General features: G+C 62.1%; 6 protein-coding genes across 6 annotated transcripts; 3 read left to right on the top strand and 3 right to left on the bottom strand.

Moving 5' to 3' along the window:
* Positions 1-595: 595 nt before the first annotated feature.
* EMIHUDRAFT_443991 (hypothetical protein) lies at positions 596-1,842 on the top strand. Its single transcript, XM_005776083.1, has one exon. The coding sequence runs from the start codon at positions 684-686 to the stop codon at positions 1,611-1,613; it is 930 nt and encodes a 309-aa protein (XP_005776140.1). The 5' UTR covers positions 596-683; the 3' UTR covers positions 1,614-1,842.
* A 51-nt stretch (positions 1,843-1,893) lies between these two features.
* EMIHUDRAFT_116232 (hypothetical protein) lies at positions 1,894-3,913 on the bottom strand (the record flags this gene model as incomplete). Its single annotated transcript, XM_005776084.1, has 2 exons — positions 1,894-2,418; positions 2,576-3,913. The coding sequence occupies 2 exons, from the start codon at positions 3,911-3,913 to the stop codon at positions 1,894-1,896; spliced, it is 1,863 nt and encodes a 620-aa protein (XP_005776141.1).
* A 2,190-nt stretch (positions 3,914-6,103) lies between these two features.
* On the top strand, positions 6,104-8,761 carry EMIHUDRAFT_469439 (hypothetical protein; the record flags this gene model as incomplete). Its single annotated transcript, XM_005776085.1, has 6 exons — positions 6,104-6,490; positions 6,565-6,654; positions 6,822-6,916; positions 6,988-7,272; positions 8,012-8,100; positions 8,158-8,761. 6 exons carry the CDS (start codon positions 6,104-6,106, stop codon positions 8,469-8,471), a joined length of 1,260 nt encoding a protein of 419 aa, XP_005776142.1. The 3' UTR covers positions 8,472-8,761.
* A 68-nt stretch (positions 8,762-8,829) lies between these two features.
* Positions 8,830-11,745, bottom strand: EMIHUDRAFT_239202 (hypothetical protein; the record flags this gene model as incomplete). Its single annotated transcript, XM_005776086.1, has 3 exons — positions 8,830-9,083; positions 9,172-9,505; positions 11,683-11,745. The coding sequence occupies 3 exons, from the start codon at positions 11,743-11,745 to the stop codon at positions 8,830-8,832; spliced, it is 651 nt and encodes a 216-aa protein (XP_005776143.1).
* Positions 11,746-12,566: 821 nt separating this feature from the next.
* On the top strand, positions 12,567-12,878 carry EMIHUDRAFT_239203 (hypothetical protein; the record flags this gene model as incomplete). The annotated part of the gene is made up of 1 exon (XM_005776087.1): positions 12,567-12,878. One exon carries the CDS (start codon positions 12,567-12,569, stop codon positions 12,876-12,878), a length of 312 nt encoding a protein of 103 aa, XP_005776144.1.
* A 281-nt stretch (positions 12,879-13,159) lies between these two features.
* On the bottom strand, positions 13,160-13,630 carry EMIHUDRAFT_239204 (hypothetical protein; the record flags this gene model as incomplete). Its single annotated transcript, XM_005776088.1, has 3 exons — positions 13,160-13,324; positions 13,381-13,465; positions 13,566-13,630. 3 exons carry the CDS (start codon positions 13,628-13,630, stop codon positions 13,160-13,162), a joined length of 315 nt encoding a protein of 104 aa, XP_005776145.1.
* Between the last annotated feature and the right edge of the window lie 479 nt (positions 13,631-14,109).

Genomic DNA, 14,109 nt, shown 5'->3' on the forward strand with positions numbered 1-14,109 from the left:
GCCCCCTCGCCTCGCGCCGCAGGGCAGCTTCCGCCCGCCGTCACCGACGAGGGCGACGCCCGACCCGCGGGTGGCGAGGGGCAGGCGCGGAGCGCGCACCCGTCCAACCTCACCGGGGCGCTGGCGAGGCTGAGCGCGAGGGTGTCCGAGGAGGAGGACGGCTCCAGCGAGGCGGCGGCGGCGGACGACCCGGACCGGGCTCCCTCTCCGCCCGGCCGAGAGGTGCCGCAGCCAAGCCCCGGCGTCGACGGGGCGGGAGCGGAAGATGGGGCGGCAGCCGCGGCCGAGGACCCCTTGGACAAGAGCAGTATGACTCACACCGGGTCCGATTACGGCGACGATGACTATTTTTAGACCTATGCAGACCTTCGAGCACGAGCGAGTTGCGATCCCTCAATGGACAATGCCCTGTGTGCCTCCAACATCCACATAGTCCAGCGCATGTCCACTATGGGTTCATCATAAATGACATGCACATACGTGCGAGACCTCGGGCTCGCGGATGCGAATCACGCCCCAACACTGTTCACACAAAAACACAACCGGACCCAAGACGGGGGTACAACACTGTTCACAAGGAGTGCCCATTATGCCGTCGGCCCCTCACGGATCCACAAAGGCATCAGCCGGTTGCCGCGCTCTGTAAGCGGCAACCACAGCCACCGCTAGTGCTCGCCGCACGTATGGCATCGGTCACCTCGCTGCGAAAGCTGCTCGACGCCATCGTCGGCGAGGAGGGTTCAGCGAGGTCCAAGTTTGTCGACGGCACTGTGCTGCAGACCATCTCGACGCTCACGCTTGGCCAGCCGTTTGAGGTCTGGAAGACGCGGATGGGACGGCACAGGACAGAGACGACCGTGGGCTCATTCAGGCACATACTGCACAGCGGAGGCGTCCGCGCATTTTACGCCGGCACTGGGCCGAAGCTGGTTGAGAGCGCCACAAAGGGCGGCGTGCTGCTGGTCGCCAAGGACGCGATCCAGGAGAGCTTGAAGGGTGCGGGCGTCTCGTCAACCACCGCTGGCTTCGTGGGCGGCGCGGGCGGCGGCGTCGCGCAGACCGTGGTGATGGGGCCCTGCACCTATCTTGTCACTGCGATGGTGCTCGGCAAGGAGCAGTCGGTGTGGGGCATCATGCGGCGCACCTGGGCCAGCAAGGGCCTCCTCGGCTTCTACCCGGGCGGCTCAGCCATCGCCGCGCGGCAGGCGAGCAACTGGGCGAGCCGCGTCGGCTTCACCGAGGCGGTGCGGACCAAGATGAAGGCGGCGCACGGCGACCCGACGCGGCGGCTCTCGATACACGAGGAGTGCTGGGCGGGCATCATCGGCGGCGTCCTTTCGTGCTGGAACCACCCCTTTGAGGTCGCGCGGATCGAGATGCAGGCGCGCGCGCTCTCGGGGGAGCCGGCAGTGGGGATGATTGCGGTGCTGCGCCAGGTCCACGCAGAGAGCGGCGTGGGCGGCCTCTTTCAGGGTCTGATCCCGAGGATGGGAACCAACGTGTGGCTAACCCTGTTCCTCGTCTCGGGGGCGAACATCGTGAAGCAGTGCCGCGAGGGCTCCACAGAGGCAATCTGCACGGCGAGCGCAAACCCGCAGCACCACTGTGCGTGACCGAGTCCACCCTAGAGTCCACCGAGTCGCGAGACCGAGAGTCTGCCCCCGAGAGGAGGCCTCGTCGTTCTCCCGTGAGCCGTGACCTGAGGTTTAGTTCCTTGACACACACCAGACCTCGGGAAACCGAGCCGTGTGCAGGTACAGTGTTGCTATTATTTTGTCCAGTACTCTGTATATTGTTGCAAGTCTCGTAGAAGTTTGAGAGTGAGAAGTGTGTCGGAGATCGCTCGCTCTCGCCACTCGCGCGCATCTCCAGTTCTCCACACATCGAACACGGTTACTGCACAAGGCAGCTGCAGCCGCCCGCGCCCTCGACTTGCGGGGCCTCGTCCGGCACGTCCGGCGCCGGGCACGGCGTGAGCTTCGCTGCCTCCACCACAGAGATGTGCATCCGCGCCCTCGCCGGGCGACCCAGGAAGTTCACGCCGCGGCTCGCTGCTTGCGGCGAGTCTCGGGCAGCGCGCGTGGCGGCGAAGCTCCCCTCCTTCCGCGCCTTGGCGAAGGCCTCCGCGGTCGAGCAGATGCTGAGCGTTGTGAAGAGGTCGGCCCACTGCTCGAAGCCTATCCAGAAGGTGCCGTCCGCCGCCGCGCTGAAGCCCACCGCGTCCGCTACCTCGGGGTGCCTCCCCCACAGCGGCGAAGCGTCGCCCCAATCGCCCCTCCACTCCACCTCATTGCCCCACGGATTGCGGAGCTGCAGCAGTCGGAAGCCGCCCGCCTCGACCGCCCGCAGCACCGAGTAGGCGTGGTCAGTGACGAGCTCGTCGCGCCGCCGCACCTCGAGCGTCCGCTGCCCGGCCACCTGGTGGACAGCGGTCGGGGCTGGGGGTGGGCTTGGGGCCAGCGGCGGTGAGGGGTTGCGTCAGGTTTGGGGTTGGGTGTCGGGAGAGGGGGGGGGAGATCGCCTTCTCCACTCCTCCGGTCGTGACGACGTGCCGGCTTGCGAGCGCGTCCAGCACCCCGCGCCAGATATCGTCGGCGCCACGCTCGTCGCCTGGCGTGCCGATCAGGAAGACCTTTCCCGGGCTGCGCGCCGCGCCGCTCGCAGCGAGCCGCTCGCGCTCGAGCCGAAAGGCGCCCCACCGCAAGCCGCGCGAGTCGACCCGCTGGAAGACCTGCACCGGCTGGCTCGGCCCGAGGAGCAGCTGCAGCGCCCACGCGGAGGAGCCGCCGACCAGGGCGCCGTACGAACCGCAGTACTTCGCGACCGCCTTTTCGAGCAGCATCGCCCACTCCTCGCCGCTCGCGCCCGGCGACGTCGCGTTGCTGCCCGCGAAAAGGGTCTCGGGGTGTCCCCAGTTCCAGCTGGAGGGGATCGTGTCGTCGATCGTGGTGCTCACCCACTCGCCGGCCTCCGCCGAGAACAGGCGGAGGGTGTAGGCGCCGGTGTCGCTCGCCTGCTCCTCGAGGAAAAGCGACTCGATCAGCTCGGGATGCTCCGCCACGCACGCCAGCGACGCAAGCAGGAAGCAGTCGCCAATAGAGCCCTGCAGCAGGTCGCCCGGGCCGATGCCGTCGAAAAGGTCTGAGTCGGTGCCGGCGAGGGCACCCGCGCGGAGCCAGCAGTCGACCTTGGTCGGCGCATCCCACCCCGCCGCGGACCCCAGCGAGCTCTGCTCTGGCGGAAAGCTGGCGTCAATGTACTTGCCGTCGCTCCTCGGGTCGGGCGGTGCCGGCGCGCTCGTCACGCAGCGGATGTCAGGAGCAGCGAGCCAGCCGCTCTGACTGCTCGCGACAAGCCAGCCGTGCGCAGGCGCTAGCTCGGGAAGCCAAGCGTCGGTCTCCACGCGGACGTAACCCCCGGCCGACGAGCCTCGCGGGAGGGAGTCGCCAACCCACCAGCTGCCGATGGCGTAGAAGAGGTAGCTGACGTTGCCGCCCGTGACCTTGCGGTACACATAGCGCGAGTTGAGCAGGTCTGCGCCACGCACGAACTTTCCAAGCGACCCGGAGTTGACGCCGCCGGGCGTCTTGCCCACGATGAAGACTTCGGCGGCGGCGGAGGCGAGCGGGCTGGTCGCCACACAGCGAAGATTAGGAGCATCGAGCCACTCGCCGTCGTAGACCTTCCACGTCGCCGTGATCTTGTCGGGCGTAGCCGCGTCGTCCTCAACGTAGAGGTAGCCCGACCATTCGCCGGGCGTCGCCCCGACCCACCAGCGGCCCCGCGAGTAATGCAGGAAGCGGGACGGGTCGCTCGTGAAGGTGTAGACCTTCGCTCGCCGAGTCCGCTTGTACTCGCCCAGCAGACTCGCGTTGGCGCCCTTGGGGGTCGATCCAACGAGGTACATAGACATTGTGCGTGCTCAGCGCGCAGCAGAGTCCGAATCTAGCTGCGTGCAGCTGTGGCTTTGTACAGCAAGGCGGGGCTACGAGGACGTGAAATGCGGCGTTGCGCTCACATAAAAACGCAGTCACGGCCCGGCTGAGGCTTGGAACCACCCACCCACCCGACCTCACGGCCCGGCTGAGGCTTGGAACCACCCACCCACCCCCACCCACCTCACCTTTTTCTAGAAAGAAAGAAAGAAAACGGACAACCCAAGGGAGGGATGGGAGGACGGCACGCCGCCACCACGCAGGGATTTTAATCACCTTTTTCTCGGTAGTGCCAGTGCGCCGCGTGCACAATTCTTTCTTGCAGATTCTTTTCTCTGGACCCCTGCCACTGTGGCCGCGGCGCAGGCCAACAGACCACGTCGCTATGGTGCAAGTAATTATCATGACCGCATGCGTGATAATTACGTAAGACCCCCATTAACCGCAGAGTTGCAAGGCAGAGTTTACAGGATTCAGCTACGGAGCAGCGCCCAGTCAAATCCAAATTTTGCCAACTATGTTGATGGAGTTATTGGCAGGGGGTTGGGTAATTACTCTGACAATGACAATCACGATACACGGCTAGATTGGGCGGACTACTCGGCTGCAAGACAGGAGTGGTCACAGGTGCAGTTTCTTCATCGTTTTGGAAACGTCGTGCAGACGTTTAGGCAGGCGGTGGCACGGATCGTACGGCGGGCCAAGTGGCGCCGCATCATCAAGGCCCTGAGAATGCGCGCAAGAATTGGAGTAATACCAACACTCGGAATGCACGGGCAAGAGGACGAAGTAGCAAGAACAAGCTGGTCCGTGCGTATGTGGCCCCGAGTACGTATGCCTGCGGACTCAACTCCAGCACAAACACAGTCTTACATACAGATGATGGGATTCAACCGACCTGACTTTAGGGCTGGGCTTCGTGGGACTGGTACGCGGGGATTCCAATTTTGACAAGAATTCTGACGTAAGGGGGAGAATGAGTCTAGATCAATGGACCCCTGCCACTGTGGCCGCGGCGCAGGCCAACAGAGCACGTCGCTATGGTCCTCGCGGCTATAGCAGTGTGACAGGTAGACCACCACTTGATGCACACGTGCAAGGTAGACTTTACATATCACACCTAAATGACAGTTTAGACAGAGTAGCTCCACCAGGGCATCCACGTCGCCTAGACATTCTTACCTGGCTTGCCGATGTTGTTAGTCGGGGACAGTCTGGTAATTACCGGGACGACTCGGGAAACATACGGCAAGATTGGCAGCGCTACGCTGCTGCAAGAGCGGATTGGTCAATGGTGCAGCACGTCACTAACTTTGGGCGCGTCGTGCAGACGTTTAGGCAGGCGGTGGCACGGATCGTACGGCGGGCCAAGTGGCGCCGCATCATCAGGGGCCTAAGACTGCGCGCAAGAGTTGGAGAAGTACCAACATTTTTGGGGCCATCGGGAAGCGACATTTTTCGGGCCCCTAGTATGTGGCCCAATGTGCCACACCCAAGTACCGCGACTCCACAACAACAAGCGTCATTCGTTGAGCGCTTCATGAGCGGACGGGGACGAACGAACACGAACGGGATTCGTGGGACTCGCGAAACTTGGCAAGAAACGGGATAGTAAAAAGATGTTACCGCAGTATCACGCGACCCTTATACACACGGCGCCCCCCTGAGATTCGGTTGAGATGCAGATGAGCTCGCCAGCTCGCGCGTGTAATTTGTCGATCACCCGTCCTATTCACACATCTCATTGAGATTGTTATCTAAATTGCATGTTCACAGCAATTGTCTCCTCTTTTTTTTCACCACCTGAGATCCCGAATCTCAGCCCTGCAATTATGACCCCAACTGCCCTGCCCTGCCCTGCCGTACTGCCCTGCCCGCGTACTGCCGCACAACTGCCCTGCCCTGCCCTGCCCAATCCCCTACCTGCCCCGGGTGTGAAACCCACACTGCCCTGCCCTAGCCTGCCCACACTGCCGAGGTGTGAATAGCCGGCCGCTCCCGAGGTCTCGAACAAACTTCTCCATGGCGTATATCGCCGCATGTACATACACATATGGGATCTAGCGTGACGCCGGCGTGACGCGGGTGTGTCCTCGAACACCATCAGGATTCCTCCCTAGTCAGGATCCTGCGACTGGCGGTTGATACCTCGCAGGTTTCACACCCACATGGACATGTTCATGTACATGTCACCCGTGCTCGCGACGCTCGCCAGCGTGGACCCGACTGACCACACATCGTGGCCGCAGCTCGACGTGTGCTCTGACCAATCGCAGGGCAGCCTGTTCTATGCGCTGCGGCACATCGGCCTGCAGGGTCGCGCGCAGGCCGTGGTTGGGCCGATGCAGGACGACGAGGCTCTGCTGCTGTTTGCGCTCACCCGTGCCGCCGGGGTCAATCGCGCGCTCGAGCTGGGAGGGCTCGGAGGCTTCTCCGCGAGGACACTCCTCGAGGCGGTGCAGTGCACGCGACAGCCGGCCGTCTACACGGTGGACCTGGCGCCGGTGCCGGTGCTCGGCCGCCACCACAGGGTGCTGCAGAAGGGAGCCGAGCAGGTTAGAGTTTGCATGGTCCTGCTCCCTGCTGCGCGCCGGCTGCTCGAGCCGCGCGCCTCTCCCACGCCCAACAGGTGACGGCGGCAGACTTGGGCGGCGAGCCGTTTGGCCTGTTGGTGCTCGACTGCCACCACTACCCGGCGACAAAGCAGCTTCTCAAGAATGTGCTCCGCTGGCGGCTGCTCCGCCGCGACGGCGCGCTCTCTCGACGACACCGGCCGTGTCCACGGACACGTCGACTGCACGTCCATGACCCGTCCATGACACATGCCGCAGGCATGCTCTTCCTGCACGACACGGGCCGGCACTCCAGACTAGATGCACGACACAGGCTCCCGCCACCGTCTCTGGACTCTACTTGGCGGCCGCCACGCCGACCATGCGCGACATTACAACGCCGTGTGTGGCCCGATGTGGCCACCGGAGGTCAGTGCCGTCTACCGCGGCCCCTGCGTGCCGGCCCTTGCATGTCCCCCTCCCTCCGCGCCACCGCGCAGGCACCCCGCGGGCGGCGCAAACTCGAGCGGGGTGATCCACCAGCCGGTGGAGAGGCTGATCGCCATGTGGCTCGAGCGGTACGACTGCGCCGCCTCGTGGCAGAGGCTGGTCGTGCACGACGACGACGGCCACGGCGCCACCCCAACCAGGCACGGCGTGACCGTGCTGCAGCGCAAGGTCTCCCTGGCGGTGCCGCAGCGCGTGTGCCAGCAGGGCGCGCACGGCTTCGGGGGCACGGGGCCCGAGTCGGTGCGCGAGTGCCTGCGGGTGCAGACTCGGCACCAGTGCTCACGGCAGGCAGCCAGAGGCTACGACGCCGACGACATAGCGGATGACTTTGAGTAGGGGGAGGATGTCCGGAAAAGGTCCTGCCCGGAATGCGGAAACGGATGTCTCAGTGTACACGTAACACAACCACCATGCCCATGGGACTTGACTGTCGACACGCTCCTAGACACCACCGCTTTTGTCGGGGTACGTGAGCATCATGTGAACTATATCGTCCATCGAACAAAAGACATTCCGAGAAGCGAGATTGGAGAAAAGGTGAAAAAGCAGAAAAGGCGATACTCCCATCCTTCTCCGAGGAGCGAGGTGGACGATAGAGAGGAATCCTATTGCAATCAATAATGATAAGACCAAGTACTTGGAGCACTTGGAGTGCAGTCGGTAACCTCACATCCAGGGCCGGGGAGCTCAGAAGCGCACCCAGCGGGCCGGATGATCGGCATCGGGTTACGGGCTAGAGAGCCCTGACCCCTAGGGGGGTGCGCGTTCGCAGGGAAAGGGCCATAAAGTAAAGCGCGCGCATTCTTTTCCTTGTTTGGATTTTGGCGGCGCTCAGAGCTTGAGTGTGCTGTCTCGGAGATACATGGGCGTGACAGCCACCGCCCTCCTCGTCCTCGCGGCGGGGATTCGCGAGGAGGACCATCATCGCCCTCGCGGCCCTCCGCGACACAGGCGACCGGTTTCGTGTCGACGCTACTGAAGCTCTGCCTCTAAATCAAGCCCGCTTTGCTCTAGGCACTCCATGCTCCGAGTCGGCGACCCGGCGCCCGATTTCTCCGCCACCTCGCACACGGGTGCCACGGTCTCGCTCAGCGACTACAGAGGTAAAAAGTTGATGCTGTGGTTCTACCCGCGCGCCGGCACTGGCGGGTGAACCGCAGAGGGGCGGGCGTTCGAGAGCCTGCGCTCCGAGTTTGCGACGCACAACATTGCCATCGCGGGCTGCTCGAACGACCCGGTCGACGCAAACCTGAAGTTTGCAAGCGGCAACCACTTTGATTTTCCGCTGTTGAGCGACACAAAGATGGCGGTCGCGGTCGCCTACGGAGCGGCCGACTCTCGCACCGCGAAAAAGGCGCGACGCATCGCCGTCCTCATAAACGAGGATGGGCGAGTGGCGAGGATCTACGACCCCGCCGGCACGGCAGACTTCCCGGCTAAAGTCCTCGCCGACGTCAAGAAGGACGAGCTGTAGCTGCGTGCCCGCGCGAGGCATTGACCCGTGCCGTCCAGCGCCGGTGTGCGCGCTTGCAAATGATGGCTGCCGCCTGCAAACTTGAGGTTTCCTCCTCGTCGCGAGAGAGGGGCCGCAGGCGTGACGCCGGACGGCACAGCAAGCGCACACCCGACGCACGGACCACGGGCACTTCACCCCATGGCCGCATCTGGGGGCACACGGTGTTGTACTTCATAGTTAGTCGTCTGAAGAGTGAAGTGGGGGGAGGGGATGTGATTCAATATATGTGTGTGCGTCGTGGGTGTAAAGGCCCTGGAGTCGCCAATCAACCAGTGCACGTAAACACTACTGACGAAGTCTGCGAGTCTCTCCGAAGTCAGCGCGCGTACTTTCTGTGGTGATAGTACTTTGGCCTGCTGTCCAGCCTCACATGCAGCCACGGCACTCCGCTTCCCTCCGTGCTCAGCCACACGGGCGGGGCAGACGCGGCCGCGCCGCCGAGCATCCCATGTAGCGCCTCGCCAACCGCCTGCCAGACCGCCACGCGCTGGCTCTCGGGCGCGGCGCGGCAAAAGGCGGCGAGGTGACCGTACGCCGCGCGCGCCGCTCCCGGCGCTAGCTTCGGGTCGCCTATAAGAGCCGCAGCAAAATGTGAGCTGTGCGTTGAGGTCCCGCTATGAGTGAAGCGTGCCTGTCGGCGCCACGAGCGTCGCGTCACCGCCTAGGTTTGCAAATGTGACCGCGCCCACACCGCTGCGACCGATGTGCTCTGCAAAATCGGAAGGGTCGGCGCGTGCAAAGCCGTGCGCTTGCACCAGCACAAATTCAAAGGGATCGGCCGCCGAGGCCGCGGCGAGGGGCGGACACTCAAAGTAGAAGGAGTCGAAGGGGCAAGCCGCCAGGACGGCCGTGAAAAAGAGAGTGAATGCGGCATCCGTGCGCCAGAGAGCGATCGCTTCCTCCCACCGCAGGGCAGCGCCGCCCCGGTGCGAGATGACTTGGCGTTGCGTGCGACTGCCGAGCTGCTCGGCGACGGCGACAAAGCGCTCGTCCTCCATGTGTATTGTGTGTATCGATTCGCACGAAAAAGAGCGCCAAAAAGAATTTCGCCCACGCCCTCCCTTGGGTTGTTCGTTTCGGTTGTCTGTTTTCTTTCTTTCTTTCTTTTGTTCGTTTCTTTATTTCTTTTTATGATTTTGCGAGTAAATCACAACCCGGACCCCCGACGCAGGAGAGAGAACGACGAGAGTGGGAAGAACGCGAGGCGGCATGAAGGTCGCTGCGAGAATTGGTGAGAAACTGTGAAGAATCTCTTCTTATTGAGATAGGTCATAGGAAGAGGTAGACGCCCGAGGGTTGGCGACGGCTAGCACCACACCTCTCTCCTCAAAATCCCTGTGTGGTGGCGGCGAGACGGCGTGCCGTCCTCCCATCCGTCCCTTGGTTTCTTGAGCACTTGTGACTTGAGCACTGGATAGGGTCGATTCCGCGTGGTACGGGACCCCTCGATCGTCTCGCCCTCCCTGCTCCCTCACTGGTATGTATGTATGTAGGAAGGTGAAGAACAGTCAGGCTCGGACTGGACAACCGACGCGGTATGGGTGGACGCTGGACAGATGATAGTGTTCATCCTTTCTTTCTTTCTTTTCCCCCGACGCAAGCACAGACAGTCGAGAAACAGCAACGACAGGCAGAAGTCAGCACTGGGTCCCAGGAAGGACTTTTCTTGGCACGGGACTGGCGCGCACTGGCACTAACATACACCACGGGGGAGCCACCTCGAGCACTTGAGCACTGGATAGGGGTCGATTCCGCATGGTACGGGACCCCAAGTAAGCGTCTCCTGAGGACGGCGAGCCAGTCCCGTGCCTATATAGTGTCGTGAGAAAAAGAATTACAAGAATCATAAACCCCTCTCAGTTCGTTGGCAGCCTCAGAATGCCTAGGCTGGCCGATTTTTTTCGCGGTATCCGCGGCGGGATATGGCGGGATATGGCGGGATATGGCGGGATATGGCGGGATATGGCGGGATACCGGGAGATACACGCGGATATGATGAGATACGGAGCCCCCAAGATGTGTTCACGACAACGTCCGTCAAGCGTGAAACCGCAAATCGGACGCATTCGCGCTTCGACGGCCGCTTGTCGAGCGCTTGTCGATTCCCATGATTCACGATATACAGAAAATTTCCGCTTGAGCAGGGACCAGGGATCCGTCGCGCTCTGCGGCCGGAGCGCGGAGAGAGGCCGGGCTGCTCGGCGTGAGGCGGGCAGGATACGGCGGGATATGGCGGGATATGGCGGGATATGGCGGGATATGGCGGAATACGGTCAGATATGGAGAGATACATCAAGATACCGCAAAAAATCGGCCAGACTAGGCCTCTCAGACACATCCAGGGCCGGGGAGCTAAGTCCTAAGAAGCGCACCCAAGCGGGCCAGATGCTCTCGGGATCGGGTTACGGGCTAGAGAGCCCTAGCCCTGTGGGGGGACGGGTGCGCGTTCCCTCGGCGTTCGCAGGGAAAGGGCCATAAAGTAAACACGGGTCTCCGAGGGTTGGCTCCTTGGGGCACTTGGAGCACTTGGAGTGCAGTCATCAACCGCACGCCCAGGTGCCAGGACCGGGGAGCTAAGAAGCGCACCCAGTTGGCCAGACGATTGGTATCGGGTTACGGGCTAGAGAGCCCTAGCCCTGGGGGGTGCGCGGTCTTGGGGTGTCTGTTTTCTTTCTTTCTTTCTGTCTTTTCTTCTAGCTTTTCCTCTCACACGACACTGGGGGCACGGCACGGGACTGGCGCGCACTGGCACTAACACTTGACAAAAAGAATTTCGATTCTCTGTCAGCAGTCCACCTCCGGGTATTCGTAAGGACGCGGACTTGTATCCGCGAAGTTGTCTACGATTGGACGGACGGAAAAACACCCCCTTCTATGCCTGACCCTGGCCATGGCCTCTCTGGGGGTGAGCTGGGCCGGCCGCCTCCGGGTCCGCCACTCGCACGATGGGCTCGCGTCCGGGAGAGCATCCGAGACCCGCGGTTGTCCGCTCGCTGGGCGCGACCTACATGGAAATCCACTGCACACAGATCTGTGCTTTTGGCGCCTATTGCTCGCTCTCTGTGCAATCGCAACGCCAGAGGCCGTGCTTGGAGAGTGTGTCGCAGTGCTGCTACGTCAGTGGATTGAGCCGCGACGCAGGCTCCATCGGTGAGCTGCGGCGGCGCACCGGCCGCTCCATGCATGCTCTCCGGCGAGCCGTCGCAAACGCGTTTCCGTCCGCCCGTTTCATCGAGTTTGCCCGAGTGGTAAAATGCAATCGAATCTGCCCGAGTGGTCAAGTAAAACTTTGCCTTTCGTAAAAGTTGCCCGAGTGGTCGAGTGGTCAAGTAAAACTTTGCCTTTCGAAAAGTTGCCCGAGTGGTCTGTGGGGAAAAAACGAAAATCGAGACGGACTTCTTGAACGGCCGGGCAACATGTCTTCCTTACTATTATTAATTGATGCTTTTTGCACGGAACTTTGACAATTAACAAGATGGAATTCTGACAATTAACCAGCTGCCTCTCGCTGGCTGAGCCCCTGCCACGCCCGCCCCCCTCCCCTCTCTCCCCCTCACTCCCCTGCCCGCCACACGGTTGATATGGCACACATGACCACGCCACCTCGCGCGCAGGTGGGAAAAGGCACAATGAACGATGGGCTTGCCCATCCCGGAGTGGTTCGATCCCACACAAACCCGAGACGGTGACGGGATGCTGGCTGGTGGTCTCAGGCCCAGTGAGGTAGTGCATCAGACTATCCCGGATCCTGCTGAACAAGCTCCTCTTGTAGCTCGATCGGTCACACCGCCATCGCCGTCGGGGAGAGGGGGGACGACACTGCTTTGGCAGCGTGCACCTCGATCCTGTACCGTGTTTGTTATGACCCCCCCCAATGAACACACCAGTGAGGGTGGGCGAGACGATCGAGGGGTCCCGTACCATGCGGAACCGACCCTATCCAGTGCTCAAGTGCTCAAGGACGCGGAAAAGCGGAGGGACGCACGCCGGGGGGCGTGTCTAAGTCGCAAGGGACGAACCCAGCCACACAGCCTCGAGCCCACAGCCTCAGGGATGCCACCGAAGTCTGGCACCGTGGTGTGCGACGGCGAGAAGTGTGTGATCGGCAACTACAAGCCGACTAAAGATGGCACAGCCCATGAGCGTCTTGCAAAGGCTGCAGGCATGGATAAGCCGAAAGTGGCGGGTTCCATCAAACCCGACGGCCGCGTTGCGTTGAGGTCGGAGTCGATCAACCGTACCAACGGACTGGGCTGTGATGCTGCTGGAACGAAGCTTGGCCAATGGGCAGAAATGAAAATGGCCCTTGGCGATGTCGAGGGCGTCAAAGAGTACAAGAGGAAGAGCCGGCGCTCCCGCACCTGATGCATCACACACGCCGAGCGAGCGTGGTGTGGGCGCGAGAAAGCTCCCCGCCGTTCATAGATAGGAGAGCGCCGTTCATAGACACTGTGTCGAGAGCCGATGCGTGAGGTGTTTTCATACACGCTAGTCCGCTAGCCGGCGGCGGTCGGGTTCCTGGTTTCATGCATGATTTGGAGGGCGGCCCGCGGGCGCCGACGGAGACGTCGAGGAAGAATCAATGTCCAAAAGCTCACCGATGTTTTCGCCCACTTTGTCGTTTTGCAGACTTTCTAACAAGCACCTCACTCAGCCGGCAGCGCGCGCAGAACCCGGAATGGCGCCGCCGCATTGCCGGGATTGTACTCGAGGAGAGGCAGGGGGAGCCCGTTGGCGACGCTAGCGGCGTCCTGCACGGCGCGAGCCAGCGCAAAAGTGACACGGCTTGCCCGCGAATCAATCGCGACCGCCTGGACAAAGTGCGCAAGCGCCGCTCTTGCTCCCCACCCTCCGTCTCGCCACACACGTCGAGAACGAGCTCGTTGTAACCCCAAAAGCCATCCGAGTGATCCAAGCAGGTCTCGAGCGGGACGTCCCGCAGAGCATTGGGCCTGCACCGAGGAGTGCAGTGCACGTCAACTAGTTGCTCCCGCCGTCGTGCGGGTAGCAACAGTTCATCCGCTCCAGCGCAGCGGCCCGGCGGAGGACGACTCGAGCATCGGCATGTATGTGTACTCGATCATCTGCTCACCGATCCGGCGCAAGGCTGGACCCATGATCCCGCTTCTGAAGATCACACCGGGTCTGTACGTCCCTTGATGCAGGTAGTTGATTATGCTCACGATGGTCCTCCCATTTGGCTGGGTTCGGGCTGTCTGTTTTCTTTCTTTCTTTCTGCAGGGGATGGTTGTCGTTTGTGAGTTTGTGTGATTATGTCAAAAGGTAAAAGCCACACCAACGAATATCAAAGCCCTCGGCTGAAGAAAAGGAGACGCGGCACTCGAACGCGGCACCGGCACGAACGAGGGCCACCACCAGTGCGCAGTGGCAGAGAGAGCAATATTAAAAGGCTGCTCCGCCCGCCGCACCGACCTCAAGCGGCTAGCGGTAAGCGACCTTTCGAAAACAAGCACCTCAAGCCAACGCAAGCTGCTCCGCCCGCCGCACCGCCCGCGAGCCCGCGACCCAGGCAGGCCACTTTGTCTGAGCCCTGGCTGTCAGGCTGTCAGGTGCTGTCAGGGGTGATCTGTCGGGC

Source organism: Emiliania huxleyi (assembly GCF_000372725.1).
Source record: "Emiliania huxleyi CCMP1516 unplaced genomic scaffold EMIHUscaffold_284, whole genome shotgun sequence".
NCBI classification, from domain to species: Eukaryota; Haptophyta; order Isochrysidales; family Noelaerhabdaceae; genus Emiliania; species Emiliania huxleyi.

Bases quoted from the DNA above. Each gene is read 5' to 3' on its own strand.
- EMIHUDRAFT_443991 (XM_005776083.1), top strand. From the start codon at position 684: ATGGCATCGGTCACCTCGCTGCGAAAGCTGCTCGACGCCATCGTCGGC.